The 24,999-nt window shown below is 42.7% G+C and overlaps 2 protein-coding genes across 12 annotated transcripts in view; one reads left to right on the top strand and one right to left on the bottom strand.

Annotated features, from left to right (window-relative positions):
* Positions 1-24,962, bottom strand: part of ANKRD27 (ankyrin repeat domain 27) — a 59,046-nt gene extending 34,084 nt beyond the window's left edge. For 5 of the 11 annotated variants that reach the window (XR_013923693.1, XR_013923694.1, XM_080365055.1 and 2 more), the window contains exons 1-3: positions 13,337-13,529; positions 2,342-2,469; positions 1,117-1,227 (exon numbers count right to left, since the gene is read on the bottom strand). Coding sequence is in view for 9 of the 11 variants with exons in the window: in XM_080365055.1 (XP_080221181.1) it covers positions 1,117-1,227; positions 2,342-2,469; positions 13,337-13,526 (429 nt within the window). In the remaining 2 variants the exon portion in view is untranslated. The other 6 variants (XM_080365061.1, XM_080365062.1, XM_080365059.1 and 3 more) reach the window with 6 other exon arrangements.
* On the top strand, positions 14,161-21,930 carry RGS9BP (regulator of G protein signaling 9 binding protein). Its single transcript, XM_080365083.1, has one exon. It carries the CDS (start codon positions 14,163-14,165, stop codon positions 14,874-14,876), a length of 714 nt encoding a protein of 237 aa, XP_080221209.1. The 5' UTR covers positions 14,161-14,162; the 3' UTR covers positions 14,877-21,930.
* Positions 24,963-24,999: the final 37 nt, after the last annotated feature.

Below are 24,999 nucleotides of genomic sequence, written 5' to 3'. Positions count from 1 at the left end.
TTAGACATCTGCATTGCATAGATTTCCAGCGAAAAAAGAGAATCTTGCAAGACAAGAACGCCCCAAATTCAAGAGATTTCCTATTTTCATGCTGTATAGGCACCAAAGACTCCTTCAGCCTACAATAGCTAGCTAAAACTTGCTTATACCTACTTTCTTTGCAAGTTTACTACTGGAAGAGGATTCAGACCCAGGTCAGTCCAAGGTCTAACTATCTGCAGATATTTAGAGCACTTTCAGTAGAAGGGAAATTGAAAAACAATTGAAAATTGAGACCTAAGCCCAGCTTCAGAAAAAACACCACGTATCTTGTCTACATTTCCCATGCTCAGCTTTATTTTCTCAAGCAACTCCAGCGAGGACATCTGCAGTAGGAAGATCTAGATCAGGGGTCCTCAAACTACAGCCCATGGGCTGGATACAGGCCCCCAGGGTCCTCGATCTGGCCCCCGGTAATTTACAGAACCACCCCCCGCCCGGGGTTGGAGGGGGAAACCAAGCAGCCACAGATGACCTCCTGCCACTTCATCCACACGCCAGCCCCCTGTTTAAGAAGTTGGAGGACCCCTGATCTAGATGATAGCTTGCAAACAGGTACAAGATCTCACACTGCACTGCAGAATTGCAAGTAAAAAGATGTGATCCTATGCAATGTTAGCATTTGTTATCATGGCTTGCTGCTATACTTGTCAGTTTCTACTCATACTCAGCCAAATTAATACATCAGGCCTCAGACACAGCTTGATAACATAGTAATTTTGTCTTCAGTCTTGGTGAATTTGCATCTGCACACAATATAGGCAGGTTACTATTTGCCTGGAAACTAGAGAAACAGTTCTTAAGTAACAGAGGCTCTTCTGCCACACAACAGAATTCACAAAATTGACAAACTTGCTTTACTGAAGTAGTAAGCTGAAATCAAAGGCTGTGTTACCATCTCTACAAAGCAACTATTCTTGTGTACATGCCAAAACACGGCTTCTGCTAGAAAGCAGTATATCCCCGAGAACTCTGGCTTAGACGGGCAACATCCTACTTTCGCCAGTTAGCCCTAACTCCTAGCTACCTCTCCTGTAACCATTAGTTCCCACTATCAAATATTAAAAACAGAAATACCTTTCCATTTAAGGTTTGAAAATTTTCTTTTAATGGCTTCAGGACATAAGATTCAAACTGGCAGCTGGAAAGACTGTTGCTTGAAAGGCTTCCTTTGCATGGAACTAACACCTAAAAAAGTTAATCATGTTTGAGAGAGAAATGCCATGTATCACCAGCTAAACACCAATAGCTTTTGCCCTTTAGAGGCAAGCAATTGAATCTTAAACATTTACTAGTAGATGTATAGCAGCCACAGGGTGCTTCTGTTTAAATAAAATAAAAGGCTACTGATAGACACACAGTCCAGTGTGTCACAGTTTAGTGACTTATCTGAAAAAGGAAACAATACTAAGAAGAGACAAAAATCTTAAGTCACTTATCACCAGTCCACTGAATGACTTAATTTGGCAGCTAACAGAAGTACATTTTCAAACTAAAATGAAAATGCATCAGAAAATATAAAAAATCTAAGAAACATCTTGAGTCTACTGCACACTAACAGATTGGCAGTTTGAGACAAATTCCCAATTAGAAAGCAACACATCATGAATACAACAAACACAGTATGTACGCTGAAAAGAAATGCATCTCATTGTCAAGGAAGAGAAGCATGAAGGAAGTAGACCTTTCAGTACACAGAAGCTTTCAGAAATGGTGTTAGAATACAGACAGATTTTAGCATTTCACTCTTCAGCTGATCACTTAAGCTGATACTTAAGTAATACACAATTGAAAGAACCTTGTACAATTTAAGGCTTGATTTTATAATCGGGTAACAAAAACCTCCAATTTCAATGGAGAGTCCACACAATTTTGGATGAAGGGTAATTGCAGAATACCAAGATCAGAAGTCTAAGGACTGGAGATTTTATTCCAGCTCAGTTTAATGACTTTGTTATGTAAAATGCTATCAGAAATGCATAATTGTCTGTCCCTCAGGGATTTCAAAAGGTAAATCCCATTTGAAGTTGTAACAAGTGAGAGTATGTAACCAGTTGACAGCAAAAATAAGCTTCCTGTAAAGTTTAGAAACACCACCAACTTTGACCTTTTACTACCACGCAATATATCAAGAGTTCCATATTGGTAAATAACAAGCATCTTCAATTAAAAGTTGCCCTGCTTCACTTCCAGGTTTTGTAGGCTTGCAGTAATCTTTACATGTGTCATTGCAGGCATGTGATCTAAATTCATATAGCTACTATTTAATAAGCAGCTTTTAAATATACTTATTTGTACTTACAATACCGTGGAGTTCTGCAACTTTGCTGCAGAGATCAGGACGTCGCTTCTGAATGGCCAAATAAAAGGGATTTTTCAAGATATCTTCATCATACATAGCCATATGGACTTCAGATATTCCAAGATTTTCTAAGATACATATGGAGAATGGTTAATGTATCATACATGGTATCTGTTAAAACATGGTATTTGGGAATACCTAGGGAGCAGTTTGATTCCCCTTGTCTAAAAAGAAAGAGGAGTTTCAGGTCTCAATGCAAGCAGTCAATGGCACGCTTACCTAATAAGAAGGTGCCTATAGTTACTCAGAAGTTATTAAAAAAATATTTTTTATGAATATACATTTCCAACTATATAATTATCCTCATAATGTCTCCTTAGGCCTTCCAGGTGTTGGAATCTAACAATACATGATATGTTTGTAGAAAACTTAGGAGAGCAGAAGAGAAATTAAAGTCTACATTGTTACCACTTGGACATATAAGATAACGTGCACTGTTAAGATCTAAAGCCAAGAAACACGAATTAAGAGCTGCTTTACAGAGACTCTGCTGCATCACAGAACACTGACACTTTTGCAGTATGTTCACATAAATCCAAGACTCACCTGTGTAAGGATTACTGACTGACACACATCAATGAGTCACCCAGACAGTGTAACAGGAACCCTTGTGTAAGGCAATCCTCAACTTTCCAGGGAAAGTTACAGGAAAGACGTACACCAAGGAGATATGACTATCCATGTGATAAATTTCACAGAAGTCCCTGTAAAATGCATTATTTGCAGTCATCTCTACTCACATGGAAAAAGTCTTAAAGATCTGAGGTCAGTCTGACACATAACATTTGGCAAAACAGTGAGCAAAAAAAAAGCGACTGAAGATAGAAAATCCAACCTGTAGGCACTGGAAAAGCTATCACTAGATGCATCACAGGGAAAAGATTATCTCAAGGCACTAGACCCTTGCTTGCTTGCTTCCCCAGTCCTAGTTCTCTATAAAGAATGACGACACATCCTGGACACAAGGGCAGGAAAAACTCCTGAGGTTAACAGGCTTACAGGTGCTTAATTGACTAGTCTGTCTTGTACCTTTTCTTCTCATCCAGCTTCCCTTAGGAATCAACAGATGTTGCATGATTTCCTCAGCTCCTGCAATTTCAGCTACGTATCTCAAAAGTATGAAAACAGCAGCAGAACTTTAGCTTCAGCAAGCCAGCCTTGCACAATCAGTATCTGTTTTCTTAAATGTGGAATCATACCTAGCACATTATTTGCTTAGTGTGAGCTTGTGTACTTGTTCTGTAGCACTCAACCTCTTACTACCAATCTCATACTGGTAGTAAAATGCCTTTCTCTGTAGATCATGGAAAAGACATGAAACCATTGTATGGCACTTTAATAGAGAAATATACACCCACCTCCCGCTGATTTTTACATGGCCTTTAAGTTCCAGCTATGCTGTTAACTGATCTGCAGTCTCATACCTCCTTGTAATTAGGCACAAGGAGAGCTCCCTTAGACAGCTGAAGACAAACATGATCAGCTAAAGCTGCAAGCAGTTTCCACTATGAAGTTACCACCAATTACTCACAGTCTGGACAGCCCCAGCCTGAACCACTGAAGTCTGGCAGCGGCAGATAACTGCCTCAGAGGTTCCTGTGAAGTTCCAGATAAAATGGTTCATCCGCTTTCAAAACATACAGTAAAACTAAGAGCTTCTACAAAAAATACTAATTCAGCAATCCCAACACAGTGTGCTTTGGAGCTCAGATCTGAAGTTTTCTAACACAAAGGATAAGAATGTGTTTGCTCATCGACACTTTCAAAAGGCTAGCCAAGTTCAGTAATTCAGACTTCAAAACTAGAAAAGGGACAGCTCTGCACAAGCTCAGCATGGCCCAGCAACGTACATTTGCAGCCCAGAAAGCCAACAGCACCCTGGGCTGCAGCAAGAGAAGCATGGTCAGCAGGTCGAGGGAGGGGATTGATTGTCCCCCTCTGCTCTGATGAGACCCCACCTGCAGTGCTGGGTTCAGCTCTGGGGCCCCCGACATCAGAAGGACACAGGCCTGTTGGAGCGAGTCCAGAGGAGGCCACAAAGATGACCGGAGGGCTGGAGCAGCTCTCCTGTGCAGACAGGCTGAGAGAGTTGGGGTTGTTCAGCCCAGAGAAGACAAGGTTCCAGGGAGACCTTATAGTAGCCTTCCAGTACCTAAACAGGGACTTATAAAAAAGATGGGGACAGGCTTTTAGTAGGGTCTGTAGCAAGAGTACAAGGGCTAATGGTTTTAAACTACAAGAGGGTAGATTCAGATTAGACATCAGGAAGAAATCCTTCGCTGTGAGGGTGGTGGGACACTGGAAGAGGCTGCCCGGAGGAGCTGTGGATGCCCCATCCCTGGCAGTGTCCAAGGCCAGGCTGGATGGGGCTTTGAGCAACCCGCTCCAGTGGAAGGTGTCCCTGCCCGTGGTGGGGGGGTTGGAACTAGGTGATCTTTAAGGTCCCATACAATCCCAAATCATTCTGTGATTTTATGATCTGTCCTGCCACAGTGCCTAGGTAAACAGCACAATCACCAGTAATTCCACAGCTGATGACTGCTGCAAACATTTCCTGGCAGGCAGCTGCAACCCAAGCTCAAGCTGTGGGGTTCTTCAGCCAGTAGTAGGGGCAGAAGAAAAAGCAGGTTCGCTGAAGGAACACCAATATCTCATCACAGATCTGTAGAACATCAGGGCTAAGACAGACTTTAACAAGCAGGACTAGTTAGCTGCAAAAAAAACCCCACAAACCTGCCTGCTCAACAGCCAGCTAGGCCACAATTCCAAGTAACATCTTAAACGACTGCACCTTGCAGTCCAAACATGAATCAGTGACAATTATATAGAGTCAAGCACCAAGCAAGGCTGTATGTACACACATGCACAGCCTGCGAAATAGTCTGCCATGGCAAGACTTATTTTGGAGCCCTACATCCTGTTTTGGGTGCTGCATTTCACAGGATGGGAACTGACAGGGGGAGAAGCTGAAGTGAGAAAGGCAAGAAAGCCCTGGAAGCAGGATCCAAAAACATGGAATGCAGTTACATTGTTTATGCTGAAACATGTAAGAATTTTTTCCCAGACAGATCAAGTTATCAGTGAAGGGCATTTTCTTCCACATCTGTAAAAGAAACAGGCCTTAGCTGAAGAAAACAGATTACAGCTCAGGAACACCTTCCAAAAGAAGATAAACACATGTTTTAGATTGCTTGACAAAGTTATCAAGTCTCTCTGGTTGTAAACCTTTAAGAACCTGTTAGAAAAATCTCTGCTACAGATCATGGACATAGTGAAGCTAGGAGGCTAGATTGTACGGTCTCTCAAGGCACTTTCCAAATCAACCTTTTATTAACAGAGTTGGCCCACTAAGGCATCTTCGTCTGCCTTTTTATTTGGTGAGTTCACATTCAGTATCTGGTCAAGCAGTAGATGAGACTGCTATGACCCTCCCCAACACAGTGATGGAGATGGTATTAGCATACCATGTACTGTACTGGGGAAAAGAGTACATTGATAGAAGGCAACAATCAAGCATGAGACTGCAGAGACAAAATTACAATGCACAAGTGTTTCCAACTGCTACAGCTATTTTGCCACTCTTCCAGCTTAATGAATCTTTTAAGCCCAAAGATTTCTTCCCATAATAGGAAGTGGGAAGAGAAAAACACATTCCACAAGTCATTCTCATCTAGAAATTCATCTCACTACCAAGATAACCCAGTTGATAATTGTGTCCAGAAAGGAGTTAGAAACAACATTTCATTCCCTAGCAAAACAGGTGGAAGAGATTTATGGGAGGAATGAAGCTCCCACAGAAAATCTGAGCTTACAAAGCATGCTGCCTGTATGCCTGATGTAGCTCTGAAGTCATTGCCTGCCCCCGAAAACACCAGCAACTAGGGTACTTTAAGAATCATTCCAGTTGACAGATCAAAGAGCTTGAAATTATAACCTTCGGTTCCTGGTTCAGGAGTTAACACACCACAAATAGCTAGTTTTAAGACACTTAGTGGCAGCCATATAGATTATTTTACTGCAAAACTACTGACAGGCTTGAATCACGCTTGAGAGCTCCAGCAAGAAGTGAAAAGTAGCTGCATTCAGACATTGCATTCTGGCACTTTAGGTATTGTAACACAACTAAGATGCCATCAAGGTGCTGTACCACAAGGAGGAAGCTAGAACTTCTAGTTCACATGGATATTTGTCACCCTCCTTGAGCAGAAGCAGATCACAAGCTCTGAACTGCTCACTGCTTGCATGTTCCTACACAGCAGGAAGTAACAGCTGGCCAAACTACTACTGTTTTGAGAATCACAACTCTTACTTCCTTCCCTTTTCTTTCTCCCTTACCACTGCATCTGCTCAGTACTACATTAATGGATAGTCATCAAATCAGATTACAGCGTGGGTATGAAAAAGGGTAGAATACTTAACTACAACAGTTAAGTTACTATACTCATTTGGACCTCCTTAACCCATCCACAGCATTCTTCAGACACGCAAGTGAGGATGTAGAAACCATCTACAGTTTAAGTAATTACAGAAATTCAAATAACTTAAAATAGATTATATCTACAGAATCAAAACAGTACATTAAAGCTTCCCCAAAAATTGGCTCAAACATTTTTTAGATTGTCAATTTCTTTCCACCCCAAAAGTTAAATGTATCTGAAAATACTGGCTAATGCATTGCTGTAATTCTAGGAATGCATTAGAATACTCCATTGAGAGTTCGTTAGTAGAACACAACGTCCCATTTCAACCTAATTTAGCCGGGGGGGGGGGGGGGGGGGGGGGGGGCGCGCAGGGCAGCAGCAGCATACAGGCTTATTCTTCTAGTTGCACCTCAGACAGCTTTAGATTTACTAACACTAAGAAAGCAGGAAATGTACAAAGCCTTATATACATTACCAGAACTGTTTAATGCTTAACAAAAAAAGCCTACTAAAACTTGTAATAAGCCATTTTTGCTATGAAGTTTATTAAATTCTATCATGCTGAGCTGTAAAGCAATACACAAGTATTAATGTTACATAAAATGTTTAAATGGAATCATTTAACTGTGTGGCTTTGTGCCTGTAAACACAGAAATAGCTCAAGTTGCTGGAAGAACAGAAGCTAGCTGATCAAATAATCTAATAAGCATTATGTTACTGTTTTTAAAAAAAACATAAATATAACCTCAAAACAGCCAAATCATTTCCAGATTAAAAGCAGAGTTATGACTTTAATAATATAACTAATGGTACAAGGATAGCTAAAGTGAAAAACATACGGAATCCAAGCATGTCACTTTTCTCCAAAACACTGAAAATGAAGTCTAATGATCTTTGGTATTGAAAATGAGTAGGATTTAACTATAACAGTTTGTCATTGACAATGTGTGTTTTCTTTTAGCAATAGTCAAGTCAGGTACCTTTCACAGACCTATCAGGTTTCAGTTCCTTTTAAGAAGCAGTCTGAAATTTAAACAAACAGCCATTAAAGTAGAACATGTCCTTGTATTTGCACTGTTTCTTGGCAGTTATATCATGTCCACATTCAAGTTATACAACTATTTACTCAATTCTTAGGCACATCATCTTCTGAATGTCCTGCTTCACCACTATTAAAGACTTAACAAAACATGCTGCAGACAAAATGCCTTTTAAAACAGAATTAGGGATTCTATACACAAACACTCTATATTCAGTGTTAAACAGTCTAAGACTGTGTTTTCACAATGGCATTTTAATAATACTTTGGCAGAACAAAGACAGTAGAACAGCTACCAAAGTTGGTAAAAATTAGCCTAGTACAGTAACCTGAGATCTCTCCAGGAGAGCAAGTTAGGATAGTACACTAGGATGCTATCGTCAAGTATATCAGCATCCTTTCCACAAAAGTCCAGCTACAAAGCTGAACATGTTCTCCAAAATCTTCAATACGAGATCCATTAGCATGTCACATTCACAAAGCATAAATTCCCTGAATTCCATTTGCACAGCAATACTGTGAAGTTTCACATGGCATCAATTTCATCACAGCTTGCAGACTCTACAACAGTAACAACTAAGGCTTAGTAAGCCAGTAACTAGAATATCACTTGCTGAAATGCTCAAAATAATGAGAAAATCAGAAGCAGCAACTTGCGACTCAACTAAAAGATGTTCAGCTCAGAGTAGCTGACGTTTCTGATAAACTCAGTACACGTATTTATCACTAAAACTGCAGAGCTCTGCAGAAAAAGGAAGTAATTGTTCCTCAGTTCTAAATTACTCTAAAAATATTAACAGAGGTGCTTTTCCCCTCTCTCCCCTTTAAGAGCACCACTTGTTAGGAAGAACAGCAATGCTAAGCGTATCTTAAGATACTTTGCAAACAAAAAGGAATCTGACAGTGAAAATTAACTAGTCTCAGTCCAAATAAAAGTCTAGTTACCCCTTCAGCCACTGCTGAAGCACTATTACTGAAGCACCTGCACTGTTACTCTCATTTAGCCCGCTTCCAGGCAAAGGTTAAAATCTGGACTTGAGCCCTCAAATCAGCACTCAACTCAAAAACAAGAGATCCTTTCTCTGTTTCTGAGCACACAAGAAACCTTACTCCCTCCCATAAGAAAGGAACACTGAGCATATTACAAAAAAAAAAAAAAAACAACCACACTGAGACATGTTCCAGTGCACCCTGCTCACCGCAAGGGAGCAAAGGAGGAAACAATTATTCCTACTCCTTTTAGGTTCAGCTTGTATTGATTTCTGTGAAACTGAAGTATGTTAGAATAACACCTCTGTATTACCATATTATAGAGTGGTGGATTTGCATCAGTCAGCTCAAGCCCTCCTAACAACAGGGGAAAAACTAAGTCTGATGATACCAGAACATCAGTCTGACAGTGATGGAACAGGGGCTGGAAAGGAGGAGTCAGCAGCATTCCAGGAAGACGCTCATTTCTCTCAGTATCTCCCCTTCAGGCACACATTTCCTCCAGTGAAGGGTTAAGAGCTGGCACAGGACCTCATGATTTTGGTTTCCTCTCTACCCAACAATCTCAAGCCCTACTTATGCCTAACAACTCCAGCCCTCCTACCACTGCTCCCACCGCTCTCAAACAGGCCCCCCGCAGAGCCCCTACAGCGCCAGCCAGCCACAGGGGAGCACGGCACCCATCTGTTTCTATCAGTTCCTCCTGCAGCTTTTCATTATGAACCTCACCTCGTAAATTCTAAAACTGAGCTCATTCTTAGTAAGTAGCAAGTAGGTTCACCCTTTGTTTTAAGTGTACTTGCACCACAGTGTGATGTGGACACACCCTTGTCTCAGACTTGACAGCAAAGAACATACTGGCTTGACTCCAGTCACCCCTTTCCTTCCTCCAGAGTACATTTTTAAATGCAAGTGGCTCATCCTTTAGCAGGCAAGCTTCCCACTTTTATCTAGTCATTGCTGTTGATTTTTGAGATACTTGTTATTAGCCAAGTATCAGGAATAAGCTGTATTCACTGCAGAACAGAGACGAGATTCCCAATTCTTGCAGGTTTAGAAATCTACCAGAGTAGCTGCAAAGAATTTTCATTCTTTGGCTTACCACTATTAAAGCTACATTAAATTCTCAGATGGGGAGCCCCGAACTATTCACAAGCAAGGCCTGGAACAGAGTGCAGAGAATGCTGGTCAGTGAACCACAAACAGTTACAAGGAACATTTGTAGGAAAAACATTAACAGAAAGCACAAGGTTCCCAAAACAGCTTCTCAAACAAGGATGCTTCCTCTACATACTAGTGAGCTGTATTTTATGCCACCTCCTCAGGCTTGCAGAGGTGTCCGCACAGGTACTTCTTTGGAGGGAGGAAGAAAACAAACTAAAGCTAAACAGTGTTTCACTTTAGCCAATTATTTTGATTCTTTAGTGACTGGGACAAGAGAGTGGTGTAATTCCCCAGCCTGTGTATTGAGCAGGCAGTGGGCCTGAACACTGTACTGCCGAGTTGTGAGTCACAGAAGGTGACACCGTTTCTTGACTACAGAGTTAGACCACCAGTTTCACAGCAGACCACATAAGGTTGGTATCCACTCCAAGGCTAGAAGTCTGTCAACAAATCAAGTACGCAGGGTCAGACTCAGCACAGGCCACACACAGAAGTGTAACGTAACTAAAGCCAGCAACCCTGTAGCCCACACACCGTAGCTCAAACTGTCCTTAAGCCGGACAACTAGACAGGAATTTCATCCATTCCCTGTGTATCTCAAGAGGAAAACCAAGTCCTTGCAGGCCAGCACCAAGTCTTACGTCATCATTGCAAGAAACAAACATCAGACCATTACTAGAATATCTAGTTAAGAAAAACATTGTAAAATTACACTAGTTCCCTCCTTTAGGGAGCAGAGCAAGGGTAAGGAAGGTTGGAACACAGTTCAGCATGTAAGTTCTTTTAACTAGCAAAATCAGTTATTTTTACCACCGCTGTTTTTTGGATGCTATGTAATGCACCACACACCCAGCCTGAGGTAATTAAGAGCATCCTGACAATACACCCCATGACACAGACTTATCAGTCCAATATTCTTCAATGATATAAATTAAGATTCTTACTATGGATCAAATTCTCAAGCTACTTTATCAACAATATCCTTTGCAAAAAGAAAATCACTGCACAGTTACTGAAGGAAAATGCATAGTGTTATCAGAGAAGGGAGGGGGTTGCTGTTACATTTCATTTTCACTGTATCCCATCCTTATTTTCCTTCCTCACCTCACTGTGGCTTCAGGCTTTCCCAGGCCACAGCATTCTGCTGACCAAATTCAGCAGAAGAGCTTACACAAAAAAGCAAGCCCATCAGGCAAAGCTTACCAACCATTTAAACAAAACGGACTTGTACTTACCTAGGATTCTACTTAAGAGTCTATTGAAATGAGGATACAGCATTTAACAAGTAGTGATGTTCAAGAAGCATCACAAAATACTCTGCAAGCATTTTTAAGGGTACTGTAATAGGAAGAATACGGTCATTAACGTCAATTGCCAGAAAGCCTTTCCACAGAATCAGGAAATATATTTCTCTTCCTACGTATTACGTTGCTGCCTAGTTCACTTCTAAGGATTTTAAAAAAAAAAGCAAACACTCCATCCTAATAGTTTTCCCAGGACAATATTTCAGCTAGTCAGCATCTTGTTTGAAAGCAGTATCAAGATTTGGAATTTCAGAATATCTTGTCTGACAAACTGCAACTGGATTTTAGGAGCTTCCACAATATACTGGAACTGCACAATTGCATGCAGCTGAACTTAATTTAGAATTTATGTAAATAACAGCCTCTTCCTTCCCACATGACACACCTAAAGATGTATTTAGACATTATCTGATACAGATTATAACTGATGCCAGCTTCAGGTTTAAGTAGTCACTGAAAATGTATTCCTGAAAATACAGCCCCCCTCCCCTCTTCTGCCAGTTTCAGAGAAGCAGTTTCAAGGTTCTGATGTGCCAGAATGAAAACAGTGACTTGAGCTATGTGTGGCAGACTTTAAATGCAGCTACTATATGCACGCACACAAATGCATAGTTAGCAGTAAGCTTCACGCTTAAGTCACACAGGACTCCAGACTGAAAGCCAGAGCTAATCCTTTTTCCACCTGACAATGATGAAGCAATTTTAAGACTTCACTTAAAATCAGACCAAAATCACCCTGTGTTCCTTTATTCCTACAAGGGATGGAACATTACTCATTCACTTCCAGGCTACCAACGCACAAACTGACAGAGAGCTACTCGGTTTACTCTGTAGTAACTTGGCAATCTACGAAGTTACATGGCAGTTTCTTCCACAGGTGGCACCCTGCAGCAGAAGCTACATATGGCTTAGAATTAGGGCCGAAGTTAAGGCAGGAGAACAACCACCAGTTAGCGGAGTCAAAGCTACAAAGATCCAGAAGGAACGCAGCCTGGGCAAGGCATTTCAGGCCGGGCTCTGCACTGGAAAGCCAGCCTGCCTGGACTCTGCCCCTCATAGCAAGTCACCTTGCTCCCAGCAGTCACGGGGCGGCACACCAAGGGCAAGGGGCACACTCCCCCTTCTCAGGGGTCTTCTTCAAGTTACTGAAGCATCAGCAAACCACACTGTTACCCACAGACAGCGCTGCACTGTGTTGGGCTGTGACAGCAAGCTCTCCAGGAGGCCGCTGCGGCGGAGATGCAGCACGTGCTACAAACGATGCCCCCAGTTCACCATCAGTTCACCACCAGTTTACCACCAGCACTCGCCGCAACGCGTCCTGCCCTCGGAGGCGGGCCAGCCGCACACGCCCGAGGCGGCCGGGCACCACCGCTGACCGTGTCGCGGTGCTCCAGCGGTCCCCGCGGGCGGGCGGGCGGCCTGCCCCCCCCCGCGAGAGGCGGGCCGCGCCCCGGAGCTGCCCCGCGGGACAACGCCGCTCGGGGGGCGCGGGCAGCACCGGCCCAGCGGCCCGGGCACCCGGGGTTACGCGAAGCTCAGCGGCGCGGCACGCGGGCAGGTGCCGGTGCCGGCCGGACCGCAGGCACCGACTGCTGCGGAGGGGGCGGCAGCGCGGCCCGGACGCAGGCACGACCCGAGCCCCGCCGTCACAGGCCCCGCGCCACCGCCACCCGGGAGCAGGCCCCGGCGGAGCCCCCGTCCGCCGCACGGTGGCCAGGCCGCGGACCGGGCCGAGCCGCTCCCGCCCTGCCCCCTCCCCGTCAAGAAGGAGCGGGAAGGCAGCGGCGGGACCACTCCGGCGGCACCGGCCCGCGGAGCCGGCCCCGCCACCGCGCACTCCCCTCGGCGCCACGGGAGGCCGTCCTCCCGCCCAGCGGCGGCCCGGGGGCGCCCGAGGCGGGAGCGCTACTTACACCGACAACCGACAACATCGTCGCCCTTCCTCCCCGGCCGCAACCAGCCGCCGGCGGCCCACCTTCCCCCCAACTGCTCCGCGCCTACAGCCAAGCCCTACCGGGATCCAGGGCGGGCCCGGCGCGGCGGCGGCGCCGCACGAAGCCAATGACCGGGCGCCGGCGGGGAGCGAGTGAGGAGCCAGGCAGCCGCCGCGGGGTCGGGGCCTGCGGAGGCGGAGCCTGCGAGGGCTTATAGGGCCGGGCCGGGCCGCGCCCGGGAGGCCGCGGGCGCTCCCTGCGCGGCGCCATGTGACTGCGCGGGCGCCCAGCTGGGACGAGTTAAAGGCGAGCGGCGGTGGCCGGGGACAGCCGGGCTTCGGGGACAGTCGCCTCCCGGGGCAGCCAGCCTCCCGGTTCACATTCTCCAGCGCTTTCTCCTCCGCCTATTGTTTTTTCTTCTCCCTCCTCGGCGTTTCCCTCTTCTCATAAAGCGGCGCCCGATCGCAGGGAGCGCCTGGCTGCCGTGCGGCGCGGTGCGGGATGAGCCGCCCCGGTTCTCCTGCGCGGTGGCAGTAGCAGGCGAGGGGCGATGCTGGCTGTCCCCCAGGGCTCCCCGCAGCCCGCCCGGGATCCTACAGACGCCGCCTGAGCCGCCGGCGGGGACGCGAGGCGGGTAAGAGGGCGCTGAGTGCGTGCGGGACCCGAAGCTACCCCTTGGCATGTGTGCCGGTAGCGCCTGGCTCTGGCAGCTCTCGGGTCCCGGCACCGGGTGACGGGCGGAGCGGCGGCGGGGCTGACCGGCAGCGGGGCACAGCGGCGGCGGAGCGGAGCGGCGGCGGGGCTGACCGGCAGCGGGGCACAGCGGCGGCGGAGCGGACCGGCGGCGGGGCTGACCGGCAGCGGGGCACAGCGGCGGGGCCGCAGCCCCTTGCCGCCGGCGGTACCATGGTGAAGGAGGAGTGCAAAGCGCTGCTGGACGCGCTCAACAAGGTGACCGCCTGCTACCGGCACATGGTGCTGACCATCGGCGGCACCTCGGACTCCCAGAACCTGCGGGAGGAGCTCAAGAAAACCCGGCAGAAAGCCCAGGAGCTGGCGGTGGCCAACAGGAACAAGCTCACTACGGTCCTGAAGGACAAAACCGTGAGTAAGGAAGATAAAGCCGAGTTCGAGAGGCTATGGGTGATTTTCTCCACGTGCCTAGAGATCCTGGAGATCGACATGAGGAGAGCCCTGGAGCTGGGCCACGAGTTCCCGCTAAACGTCCCCAAAAAGCACCTGATCCAGACGGGCATGAGCGGGGGAACCTCTGGCGTGGCCGCCAGGGCCATGAGCGTCCAGAACATGAAATACGAGGCTGAGCACAATATAGATGTGGTGGATTTGAAAGACCTCGAGAACGAAATCAACCAGGTAGGAGAGATGATGTACGAGATGGAAATGAAGGTCAATGTCCCCCAGTGGACAGTGGAGGCTAAGCAAGACCCGGGGGCTGAACTAAAATCCACCATCAGCGTGGGCGCTTCTTCCATCGGCATGATCTCTGTGGAGGAAAATAAATCCTTCTGCGATATCAGCAAGGTTCTAGCTGGGATTATTTTCTCCGCTGTGCTCATTATCGCTATTGTCCTGGCTGTGTGCGTAGTAAAACTCTCTTAGGGTGGTGCAGGCTCTGACAAGAGCGACCCCCCTCCAGTCTGTCTTTGGAGTGTTTCACGCCTCACCTCTAATTTCAAAACGGGTCACTTGGATGAGTTGAGAATTTAAACCTAGCACTTGAAAAAACAAAGCAGAACTTTTGCCTCTTGATTTCCTAAAATGCACAATTTGTTTATTCTTGCTTTTTGAAGAAAAGAGATGCAAATAGGGCTGCAGAATAGGATGTCTTCATTTGCTGGACTTGTAATGGTTAACTGTGAAGTATCAGGGTATTAACTGCTGGCTACAGCAGGGATTTGTCTGCTATTAATAGATCACTATTCTCAGAAGCCTGTATTTTGTGTTCTTGAATAAGATCTGGGGTTTGCTGCTGGTCACTGTTCACAGTATTTGAGAGTAACACAGATTTGGAGGCTAACACAGGTGCTTTGTCCGACAAAGTGAATAGAATACTTTTTTTTTTCCTTTCCCCATCAAATACAGAAAATACTATCTCAGTGGAGGAGAAGGGGAAGGATGAAAACCCCCATAAAAGAATGTAAACAACCTCTGTTTTCAATAAGTTAATGGTTGGGGAGGGGGGAGGTGTGGAGGAGGATGGAGAAAACAGAACAAGCAATGTTTGATACCAAATACTGTTTGCTGATTTAGAGTGGATTGTACAGAACCCGGTTGCGTGGATTGGCACGCATACGCGAATGACTAATCGCTTTCCAAATCCAGAGAGAAAAAAGGGAGATTTGCATATTCAGAAAAACATTAGCAAGCCTCGTGGTTCTCATCCACGTTTACCACAACTTTGTCTTCCCCTATAGAAAGGCTGATTCTTGCTACTGGCTCCAATTTTTCTTTCTGTACAAGCAGTTTGCACTTCATAATTAACTATGAAAATAGGAGCAACGAGTCTACCCACTGCGGAAGCAGTAATTTTTGAAAATAATTTTAGCGAACAAAAATGATGTTGAATTAAAGCAGACCTTTCTAATAATCCAAAGAGATGCCCTCTCATGTTGACAGGCAGGGACTGATGCCTGTATGTGCACAGTCTCATTTCTGCAATCTCCTGAATTCTTTGCAGAAATCCAAAGTTAAAACTGTGTCTGAGTTTCATATCTCATTCATGTCTGATCAATCATTTGGGAAACGGGAAGCCTGTAGGATTGATCCAATTTGATACAGTGCAATTTTGGAGAGTAAATCCAAGAGCACCATAAAACTTTTCACGTGCTTCCCTAATAAAACTGTCAATGTTTAAATGTAAGACTGGGGGGACAGACACTAACTTTGCAGAGAAGCTCTATAATGTTTTGTGAAAGGACCTATGTTTTATAGTATTTATTATGTAACCTACAGAAGTGTCTTCTGTTACTGTGAACACATGCTATCCATTCAAGAATGCTTGGTACATACTTCATAGTGCCATAGGTGTACGAGGCACTCCACAGCAAATATAAAGAGCCTGCGATACTGGGTTTTTAAGAAGTTATTATTCTGCTGCATTGATTGTTATGGGCACATTAGCAAAAAGTAACAGACATGTTTTGTGAGGTTACTATAGTCTTCATGCTTGTTAAATAAAGTTATGTTGACAACACTCGTAAACAGCTAATATTTTTTAGTTAAGAACTAAACACTGTCAGAAAACTGCAGCAAAGAGTTTATTCTTTAAAATTTAAGAGAACTGGATTTGGGGAGAAAAAGTATGTGGCAAATTTGAATCTGGTCACTTGTAGGTGAGGAAAAAAATAATATAGGTGAGGAAAAATAGTTAAGTGGAGGCCTGAATTACAGGCTCTAGACTACCATTACATTGCAGGATAATGTCAGTTCTGCACGTTGATCCAGACTAGCTCCATTCTCATAGGAATTCACAGTTTTATGAGACAACTCTACATTCCTTTCTATTGTATTTCACTCGTTCCATAGGATATGTTTCATACCTAGTTAATCTAGGTTCTTAGAGACCCCCAGCAGCATTCTAACAAAAGTCAAGCTGGTATTTATTGGTGCTACTGTTTCAGTATGTCTAGACAAGGTGTCATTGCTGTGTGTTGATTTAAATGAGAAGATCTCCTTCTCATCCATATTGAGTAAACATACTTATGGAAAATACATCAAAAGCTACAGGAGAATGTACATACTTGGATTTCCACCACTAGTCACTAAGGATTTGTGGGTATTTTCACTCATTGCACTCTCCTTTTACTTAGTTTACAGGAAGGTAAATAAGGAGTTGGGACTCTTTTCTGTGCTTCTTGAAAACTCTGTGTTCCGTTTGAAATCAGATCATGTAAACCACATGTTCTGAAAACCCAAGTAAGGCAAATCTAGTTTCTGGTGGATAAGTAACTGGTAACACCTAAAGCATTTATTATCTTGTATCCTCATATCCTGAAGTGGGTATACTGTTTATCCACAGTTGTGTAGAATAATTTTTAACAATGGGCAATCTCATCTTCAAAAGCAAGCCTCGGTGAGTTGGTAAACTGTAAATTTTCAGTCCATTGCATTTTTTGGAATTTGGATTTTTGGGTACAGGGCTCAAATAATTCCTCTAAGTATCCTATAATTATGTAAGTCTTGCTTCATTATGAATATGCACACAAATAGTTTTTAAAGGATTTGACCTTGGAAAAATAATGTATTTTCATTATCTTAAGACAATACTGCCTGCAGGTTTATTCATCATTAGTTTGTTTCTAAAAATCTGTATCATCTTATATTTAGGCTATCTGAAATTGATAAAGTAGAACTCTAACAAAGGATTGGCACCGTCTAAATGGATAATGTTCTTGCCATTAATCTCCTACACTTGATACCAAATGTATGTTCAGTGTGATAGAGTTCAGGCACAACAGCGCACAAAATCAAAACAAGATGAAACCACCATTGCCCAAAAGTACAGATGCTTCTTTTAGATTAAGAAATAAAGAGATGTTGTGGATTTGCAATCTTCATTTTTTTTCCCTGCTAGAATACAACTGGAAATGCTATTTTTGTAAGTGAAAAATGGGAAGTCAAACTTCAAGATGCTCTATATTTAAATAGTATGATGAAAATACAAATACTCTCACGCTGATCAGTGAATGAGAATGTTACTGTGTTTTCAGTACAAAAGATGACGGTCATTGCCTAATTTCAATGTTGTTCTACTACTTTTTTATTTATTCACAGGATACACACATTATATTTGCTGTATACTAAGATATTATTCCTGACTTGAATTATACTGGTTTTGCCTGTGTGTGGGTGGTATTTTCTACACTACTTTGAATAATTCAAACTCGTTACTGTCACTATTTAACTTAAAATAAAGTCCATTCTTTTAACTTACTGGCTGGCTTGCAGCAGTTACTAAAAAAACCAAAAACTGTAATAATATAACTTGTCAGTAAGCGCTTCTAAACAAAAGGTTCCCGTTTCAACCACAGGAATAGAAGTGCTAAGTCCTCTTATTACAGTTTTAGTTACACAAAGGCACCGTTCTCAAGCTCCCAAAGTTGAATATAGTGATATATCTTGATTTATACTGCAAGGAAACCAGCAGTCTGAGAAGTCAATGAATCTCTGCCTTGGGAAATGGCTACAATGACATTCAGGATCACAGGGGCAACACTGCCTTCAGTACTGGTGTTCAGCTTGGGCAACTGAAAACTGCAGAACGTGTTAGACGAGACTAATGTATTAGAACCTCTCACTGTGTCAGGTTCCAAACTCTGCCCCCTTTCAGCCAGCAATGCTTGCATTTACTTTAGCAAAAGATACACGCAACAATGTTATATGATATACACAACTAACCTCAGTGTGAAATTTGGTCCTGTGGTATTGATAGCAACAACGATCAACAGTTGTATCAGACTATCAGAACCAAGTCTATTAAATGCGGCAATTTGCAGATTTATTCCAGGAATTCCAGTCTGGAAACCCCCTACGCTGTTTGAACACATGCAAAATGAACACAGAATGATAATTAAGGTGGTTCTCTTTAAGTTGCAAAGAAAATAGCATGAAACTTCAGCATTATGAATATGAAATAAAATTTGTTTCAAATTTTTTCATGTAAAGATGAAAATATTTTTACACAAATGCAGTTACTTAAAAACTGACTAAATGACATGTCATTTGCTTTCAGATGAAAAATTAAACATGCTTACTGTTTGCGGTCTGAAAGGATTGGTTATGGGCTTGCTTTTCTTTCTCTCGTAAGGTTTGTGTTGTTTATGTGCATTTTCCACAAACACCTTATTTTAAGTGCTAATGGAACTCCTAGGCAACATATTTAGCCTTCACAGATTTTCATTATGTAAAAAGTCATTCAGTAAGACCAGTGGATTACAGATCTCTAAGTGCTTTCTCTCAATACGATTATGTAACACTTTTAATGCAGGAAGAGATCTGGACAAAATAGTAGTCGACATGTGAGCAGCATTTGCTATGGTAAGCATACAGTGAGACTAGAGACGAATGTCTTTCATATAAAATTACCTGCATGTGTTGAGGAAAAGGCAAGAAAAGGAAGGAGATGGAGGTATGTAGTAAATACGTCTTCATCTTACATTAGCAAAGCATGCTTTTTGATAAATGTAACAGCATCACAACGTTAAACTATAGCTTCTCTATAATGCAGCAGTATCTTATATTCAGTGGGACAAACAATACAAAATATCCCTGAGTGGAACTGACCACCCATTCTCTGATTAACTCAGTACAGAGTAAGAGTAAAAATATTTTGATTTGCTACATGTTGATACCAGTTCTACAAAAGACAACCCTTTCCTCTGTTTCACACCACAAAGGACTTTCTGTTAGAAGAAGGTGGTCCCGGAAGGCTGGATTCTGTCATCCATCCTGACAGCTTGCTGCTGCAGGATTGTGATGCAGTTAGAAATGCAGCTTAATCAGCTACCACTGATTAAACCTGCGGAAAGGTGAGAAGTCACATGGCATTTAACCAGCACCTTCTCATACAGCCAAGCACAAGCATTTCGTGCTGGAAGCGATGTGACTAGAAGCCATGTAGGCAAATCCAAATAAAACGACAGCATCTCTGAGAATCTGTCACCCACAGAGGCTAGTTAGCAAAAGCAATTATCATTATTGCTCAGTTCCAGTAATGTTGTCACAATATCTACTGCGGTTTTCCTAAGTGTCAGGAACCGACTCCTTGAGCCTCCACAGTGTCAGGTGGGGTTTTTTGTTTTATTTTGATTGAACTGTGTTTTCTTTTATTTACACTGTACTGCATGACATTATTTATCAGATACTTACTAGTAACATCTCCACCAAATTAAACAAACTAACAAATTCTCTAAATTCTAGTTCTATTTCAAGTGCACAGAAATTGAAGTCACTATCATAGTATAAATGTGTGGTCTGTTATTTTGGTCATTTCCCACTATGCATTAAAATAATCACTGAAGTCTATGATCACTCAGGTCTGTCTTGCACACGAATGTTCAAAGAACATATACAGTCAAACTCGTCACTGATGTGTCACAGCATTAAGGAATTACACAGCCTAAAACATGACTTCAAAAAACATAGGGTTTTTGAAAGAATAGTAAACATCAGGTCATACAGCCATGTATAATTATCCTGAGAGGAAAAAAATAATCTAAAAATTCCAATGAAATTCCTTTCCATGATCTGGAAGAATCTATATGTAAACAGTATAAACCTTGGGAGAAAAATAAGCAAGAAAGCTGAAAATTAGAAAAGAAGACAGAAGAAAATATTTAACTATTTATGCCATATAAAATGACTGAGGAATACCAGACACACCAAACATGATACTCCCTTAGCAACTTAATCTAATATGCTAATTGCATGTGTAACTTTATATATAAATACACATTTGAATTCCAGGTCCTAGAGGGAATAGTCTGAATCATTACTCATATAAGCCATCACTACTCAGTTTAGTGAGAAATTACATGTGTGAAGACTATTCATGTAATTAAAAACTGCAGAATTAGAACCATACTTCCAGTATGCATAAAACATGTAATCCATTATGCATCTGTTGGAAGTAGAACATTTCCAGTTAACAGTATCTGTAACCTAGTTTTCTGATCTGGTTTGATTTGTTGGAATATTGTTTTGTATGAAGGTAGCTATATTTTTTCTTTTTAGTCAATCTATATAATGGTGCAATAATCATAAACCTACATTTCCTAGATTTGACATTTATTCACATTTTGGACACAACACCTCAAAATCTATCCTGACTAATCTATTTACTTTTTTCATTACTCATTAAGTCTGCCTATTCATTGATATTACACAAGCTAAACAATCTAAAAGCTTTAGAATGTCATTTTGAAATTAGCCAGTTTAAAATGTAGTTGACATGCTCGGTGAAATCTTAATTTTTTGATACTTGAGGTTGTAACAATTGGTTCAATATCGTAGACACCACATCTGCATGAGGACAAAGATTCTACCAGATGCATATAAATTAAACCAAGATTTAACTTAGTATAATCATCTCCAACTCACAGGGCAGCATGTAAGCCCAATTAAATTGTGAAATAACGGTGGACTTTATTTTTCATCTGAAATTATTACAGTGATGTGATCTGCACTTATCTGTATGTGCATAATAATTTATGCAATGATGCGACAAAAAGGAATTAACTCATTCTGTTGCTAAATATTCTAATCATACACAAAAGAAACCCCAGAAATCTAATTTTACAATCATTTCTATGCATCTAGTGACCTGAATCTTTTTTCTTTAAACAAACGCATGGGTTTTTTTCCTCATTAGCAATAACTGAAGAGCAGAGAAAAATGTTGAAGTGATTTCCACATTGCTGAAATATGATCCCACAAAGAATGATTATCAGTGCAATAATCTTACAGTGTTTCATTTGACATAAGTTTTGCATCGCTTCAGAAGGGTTTATGTTTCAATACAACAATCTGTTTTTGAAAACAACCTGGAATATGAAAAGTGTTTGGGGTCCATGAAGTTAACAATTGTATGTTCTGGCACACAAGCAGCATGAAAGGCAGTCAAATTCTTAAATTTTTTAGCAAAAATGGTTTTTTTTTTTTAAAAATCATTTAAACTGGAGGGGACCTCTAACTCTCCAGCCTTCTCTCTTACATCTTTCTGGGTGTCGTACGTACCTCTAGCTAACTCTTCCTATGGGGAGACTTTTCTCTCAACTAATGTCTCCTTGTATTTCCAGCCTACATACTGGCCCCTGAAGCATAACGTCAGAGCCCAGCTCAGTGTGGAAAGCCCTTCTGCTGGAATGCTTATGCTACAGTAATGGAATAAACTAGTATGCTTGGTTTAGGATTGCCAGTCCTGAGTAACAGGTTTTCTCACATTTTCCATTCTTTCTGGAATCATTCATAATACTATACAACCGAGATGAGCTCTGCATTTTAGCAGAATATATTGAAGAAAGAAATCATGTAAACTGGAGATTAAACATGCTTTATAGATAACCTTATACCTAGTTTGGCTATAAGACATTTTCTATATTAATTTGAGCTATCTCCAGCAAGTTAGCTATAACTTTGGGAAACCAGATACACTCACAGTGCTTAGCTTTTTGCCCTTCTTAGTAGGGAATTGGAAGGGGGTAGAACATCCCTTTGCACCCTTGATCTATACTCACTGAGTATCTGAGTGTCAGAAACACTCAGTTTCTGATTGTTCATCCTTAGAACCTCCGTCCACCTCCAGTTCCGATAAATTGCATCAATTAAAGATTCATGTGTTCCTGGAATTCTGCACAAGTTGACTTCAGCTTTTTCACGAAAGGATATTCAACTACTCTTTGTAAGACAACACTAAAAAGAAGTTTAAAAAGTGCCATCAAGAGGATGAATGTTTTTATTTACCAATGGTAATATTTAATTATTGGGTAAGGAATGTCATCCTTCTTAGGGAGAAGAGGCGCCTTACATACCCCAGGACTGTGTGGAAAATGCAGCAAGTGAAGTAGAGAATAATGTTTGCCTTAACTTGCACTTGCGCTTGGCTGTCTGGTCCCAAAGGACTGCTTCAGATGCTGAGAACAGTCATGAACAATGCTATAATCACACAGCTGTTCCTCTACCGACAGTCCTGGTATTCCGTGTGTGTCTGAGGTTGCCAACAGCAGCGTATAGGATAACCACACATTCAGTTTCCACTCCCCATGCAAAAATGCCTATGAAATTAGATCTGCTAAATTTAATACCAATGGATACCAGTGAAACCAGAGGAATTGTTTTTCAGGATATTCCTGCTTTACATACTAGCACTTGTGAGACTTTAGACTGTGCTAGGTAAAAAAATGTAGAAACACTCCATTTGGAACCTTAACAATATAATCTGCACTATTATCTATTATAAGATTTTCCTAAAAATGTTCTGAAATAATGTCCCAGGAATACCAGGCATTGCCTTTCTGGCACAGTAAAACAGTTTTGTGGATGTGCTGGTATTACAACGAATTGGAAAATTATGTTGTTCATTATTGGTACACGAGCACTTTATGCTGAAATGACCTGACATAACGGACCCTAAATCATTTTGATTAGCCATCAAATTCACTGGACATTAAATCTTGAAAAACTTCAGTAGTTTATTAATATCTCACCAGTAAAACAACTTTTAGGCAAAGCACATCCCTAACAACACATATACCTAACGCAATAAAATAGGTAACTACAGTAAGAGTGCAAAAGGTGAACAAATATGATGTGAACATCATGACTTTAGGTTCAAAATGCCTTTTACTAGGAAACAGGCATATTAATGGACCTTATGCTTCCATTGCCTAAGGCGGTAATCACTGATGAACAATAATGATTAAAATAGTATGAAAAAGGAGGCTAGAATTACAAGATGTCCTGATTTTGCTTGTATGTTTGGTCATGAGGAGGGAAAGGAGAGGGAGGGCAGACGTATATTGTCTAGCTATACCGCAGCTGCCCGTTTTGGTATATCTGCTGACTTTCTGCCAACTGCAGCCTAGCATCAGGATGAACTGTGCAGACCTTGACTGAATTTTTGGGTTTGTCAATTGACATATTCTGGCAAGCCACTGATTTAAGTGCTTCTAAACATCATTTCAGTTATGGTGAGCCACATCTCACAGGCATTAAGTACATGCTCAAATCTAAAAGAGAACAGCTAAGTTATCAGAGGCCTGTGCAGGTAAGTGGGTATTTGCCAAATGGAATCTAGCAAGAGAAGGATTATGAATAGGAGGATTCTCCATGTTATATACAAACAACATCCTTACATTTCTCAACCCATGTAATCAGCTTTGTTCTGCTTAAACTCTTTACAAATTAAAAAAAAAAAAAAAATCTATGAATGAGGAATCGAAATCAAATGTTGGATTAACAAAATAAAATGTGTCCTAAAGTGAAATACCTGTTCAAAGGACTTTTTCAAGGTGTTGCTGCCTTGCCTGAGTATATCTTTTTTCAGGCAACAAGGTACTTAAAAGCCTCAAACCAGAAGAGCTCTGTAATATGCATTAAAATTCTACATACTCCTCCCCTTTGAAGCCTACTACAACAAATTTAAACAACCTGGAGCGTGACATGTTTAATTAAAAGACCTCAAATGATTTTTGTTATCCACATGCCTCGATAGGGAATAGAGATAAGGGGATTTCGGCGAGGCCAGCTGGCGGGTCAGCAGCAGTGACAAATCCGAGCACTCAGCTCCTGACCTTGGGCTGATTCCTGGGCTGTAACTACAACCCTTTCAGCAGTACTGGGGAAGACTGCGGGGTGCAAAGTAGCTACTCAACGTTTACACCTTGTCACCTTGTAAATACAGTCAGCGCTATGAAACCTCAGGAAGCGCAACCCACTCCAAGCCACAGCTTTGCAAGTAAACTGAAAGCCATCGCCTCGTTTCTCTCAGCCGTTCGCCCTACGCCTGTAAACCCTCTGCGCTGGCTGAAGCTCCTGCCCTTTGAGGACGCTACTTACCGGCTTACGGCCGGCGGGGAGCGAGGCGCTGCTGACTGACAGGCCGCCATCCCACCGCGCCCCGGGGCGGGCCCGGCCCCCAGCCGGCGGCGGGGCTCCTGTCCGCCGCGGCCTGCCCCCCGCTGCCGGCGGTGCAGTGGCTCCTCCGGGAGCCCAGGCGGCGGTGCAA

The sequence above is a fragment of the Falco punctatus genome (genome assembly GCF_963210335.1).
Source record: "Falco punctatus genome assembly, chromosome: 14".
Classification (NCBI taxonomy): Eukaryota; Metazoa; Chordata; class Aves; order Falconiformes; family Falconidae; genus Falco; species Falco punctatus.
The sequence above is the reverse complement of the archived record's forward strand: the minus strand, read 5'-3'. Positions and strand labels throughout refer to the sequence as shown.

Bases quoted from the DNA above. Each gene is read 5' to 3' on its own strand.
- RGS9BP (XM_080365083.1), top strand. From the start codon at position 14,163: ATGGTGAAGGAGGAGTGCAAAGCGCTGCTGGACGCGCTCAACAAGGTG.